This window comes from Poecilia latipinna, unplaced genomic scaffold, assembly GCF_001443285.1.
Source record: "Poecilia latipinna isolate Pla-1442-1.1 unplaced genomic scaffold, P_latipinna-1.0 Scaffold6787, whole genome shotgun sequence".
Lineage (NCBI taxonomy): Eukaryota > Metazoa > Chordata > Actinopteri > Cyprinodontiformes > Poeciliidae > Poecilia > Poecilia latipinna.
In genome coordinates this window covers 1-3,353 of record NW_015119403.1, presented here as the reverse complement: position 1 = coordinate 3,353, position 3,353 = coordinate 1, and the positions used below count along the sequence as shown (strand labels likewise).

Below are 3,353 nucleotides of genomic sequence, written 5' to 3'. Positions count from 1 at the left end.
ACATTGTTCATGTTTTATGCCGCTTATCCAATGAGGGCTTTTGAACTTGTTCAAATTACCACGGAGGGAAGAACTGTGATAAGAGTAAATTTTATTCAACATACTGCAGGAGTGTTTTATTGAAGATTCAGATTTTTGCTTGTAAGGACTTTCTATGTTAACATACTCCAAACACTATGACACACACACACACACACACACACACACACACACACACATCCCAAAGAAAGAGCAACAATTGTTTGATGCATACATGTTTTATATGATGTGTTACGGCTTCAGTGGGTCTCTGCCCTTTTTTCCTTTTAGGGTTCTGCAGACAGGTCTCTGCAGGTGATGCATATTGCCCTGATTGGTGTTCTGCAGCTTTAAAACTGCCAGGCATGCAGCAGTCAGAAAGGCTTTTCCCTTCTCTCTCCTCAGAACCCCATTTGGTTTGGTTTGTATCTTTTGGTTGAAATTTGTTAGGTTTGTTTAAGCATTTGGTTATTTCTGGTCACTTATAGGTTCTGCTTTAATCTATTTTGGTTTCTCATTTCAGGTATTCTTTTGTCAGGGTTATTTCTTTAATATAATTTAATAAATTCTATTTTCATTAAGTTACTAAATCCTTGTGTGGTCTCCTTTTAATGTTACCCCATCAAACGAGCCTGGTGGACGTAACAGATGGATGACATGATTGTTTATTGTTCAAGTTATTTTTTAAAGAGTAACTATAGATAGTCTTAGCCTTTCTCTGAAGTCCCTGTAGCAGACTGTGTTGCAGAAACCTCTGAGATTCTGTAAAATTCTTGCGTTATTAAAGGTTGCATTCTCACTGCCTTCCAACCGCATCAGAGTTCACTTCAGCTGGACCAAGACCGAGGGTTTTTAGGTGGATCCGAGTTCCTAATCATTGGTTTTCATCAAAACAATCATTGTTTTTGCGCCTCAGATGAACTATCCTCAATGGTCTTTCAGAGATGGAGTTGCTGGTCTTTTATTAATTGATTTCCCTGATGCACAACAGAAATACTCTTGAGGTGATGATGCTGCATTGATGGCTAGACTGTTGCCTTCTGAATATTCAGCTAAGGAGCAGAACTATGGTTCCATGAGTTAACAAGTTCACCAGGCCCTGAAGCAGCACCAGATCATCACACTACCACCACCGTGTTTTACTGAAAGTAAGATTTCTTTTTCTGAAATGCCATGTTAGCTGAACATAGAATTTTAGAAAAATTTCTCACGACAAACCAACAGTTAAATTTTTGGTAGAGATTGCACCAGAACACCCACCCCAAACCATTTCTAAAGCTTTGTTTCCCCTTCAGAGCTACCAGCAGCAGGGCATGTGTGGGACAAGATAACATCTATCATATTCTTTATAATAGGAAGTTATGGGTGGAGGCTGTGTGGCAGGTGGTGCGCAATAGTCATCTCCCAGGCATCCACCAGTTGGACATTGACCCCTTTAAATATTTCCCTGAGGACCTTATCACGCTGTAAGGAATACCAGTCACTGTTTGTCAGTCTCGTAAACTGTCAGCGCTTTGGGGTTTGCGGTCCTGATGATGACCACCGTACCCGGTGCTTTGGTCAACAGCCGCACCACTGCCCTTCGTATGCTCAGCAGACGTTGGATGTAGACCTCAATAGGGAAAGTGCTGAAGTGCGACCAAACTCCAATAACTACAACAGTGTCTTTGCCTCCAATCACACTGTCCAGTTCACTGGCGATGTAACGCGCTTGATTGGCAGGCATGGTGCCAAAACGGATGGGAGGACCGTGGCAGCGGAACGTCACTAAGATGTTGTTTTCAGGGTCTAACGCCAGGAATGGTCCATTTTGCTTTGGAGTTTTCAGGTCAAACTTCTTGAGACCTATAACAGAGAGAAACAAATAAGAGGGGAGGCAAAACAAAACAATCTGTTGGCACACATTTCTTCTGGACATCTACCTGGTAATGATTCTGTTAGATATTCAAACCACTGCCTGATGGTGGAGTCTCCATACAGGTGGAGCACCTTGCCTTTCAGACACTGACTGACTGCTGTGGACGTGTTGAACTGGAGGACCCTGGTCCCGTCCAGTGCTCGCCATACACCCTGGTAGTAGTAACCAGCAGGCTTGGTCTTTATATTCTGATTGGTTTCCTCTGTAAGACAAGAATGGAGTTTACACAAAAACAGTCATGTACAAAAATCCTCATGAAATGGCATTTAAAAAAGTCATTGAAAAAATAGAGAAAATTACATCAAATTTGAAGATTGTGTTCTGACTTATTAATCATACAACACAACATGATGGAGTAACAGGTAGAAAGTGGGTTGTACCTTGAGGTTTTGGTGAGATGGTGATGTTGGAGAGTCCTGATGCCGGAATTGACACTTTCATGTTGACTCCACTACAGCAAAGCAAATTTGATTGATGAAACAAGTCATGTCTTTCCTACCTTCCTAGATGTAGTCAGCGGGAACGCTAACTACATCTAGACACTAACTAGGAATGCAGTTAGCGTCTAGCTTCTCTGTCCTAATTCCTGACACTGATACAGTTGAAAACAGATCTGAACCCGACATCGTTCACAGTTTGACATTGAATCACATCAATTATTTCCTGGTTTAGATTATGTGAAAGAAAATTAGTTCAAATTGAAAGGTTTACAAAAACATAAGAATCATTAAATGCTTTCAGCAATTTTAAAGAGCACAGGTAATGATGCCACGGTACTCCAAAAGTCTGTCCAATATCTGGATCTACAGACACACCTGCCTGTGTATTTGCATGACTTTAAGGTATGTGAAGTTTAAAAACAAACATGACTAAACCTCCTGGATTTGGACATGATCTTTTTGGGACATTATGCAAACACATCCACTTATACTTTTACACGCCAAAGAAGGTTGATTATAAATTATTATTACATTTTACCTTTGGAAGAGTTTCTCCTCCATTCGTGTCAGTTTTTTATTGAAACCTCCTTTGGCGTGGGTGAGCCGAGAGTCACAATTGAGTTTCTTTGGCTTGTAGCAGAACCAGGGCTCACCTGTGTAGCGGTCTGTGAAGTTGCACAATTTTTCCTTGGGCGCTTTGAGACACACATTACATGTGGTAGTCTCGGAAACCCGGCCTGAGCGAAAGATGCTTTGAAAGTATATTCCGTCTGGCTGCTCCAGGTTCAGTTTTCGCAGGACCGTGACCTCCTCACTGGGGTGGACGAGAGTCACCTTTTGGGACAAGGAACAATAATTATCAACAAGAGCCTTGTGAAATGGGATCTGGTATCTGCCACATATGCTGTAATATTCTCAAGAAGCTCTGGGCAGTGGCAGAGGAAACCTTAATTGACGTCAATCACATCTGCAATGAA

General features: G+C 41.6%; 1 protein-coding gene across 1 annotated transcript; it reads right to left on the bottom strand.

Moving 5' to 3' along the window:
- Positions 1-1,319: 1,319 nt before the first annotated feature.
- LOC106944072 (NXPE family member 3-like) lies at positions 1,320-3,210 on the bottom strand (the record flags this gene model as incomplete). The annotated part of the gene is given in 5 exon segments (XM_015027332.1): positions 1,320-1,513; positions 1,515-1,863; positions 1,941-2,138; positions 2,317-2,387; positions 2,915-3,210. Coding segments are annotated over 5 exon segments (1,108 nt in total), but the record flags the coding sequence as incomplete, so codon positions are not given.
- Positions 3,211-3,353: the final 143 nt, after the last annotated feature.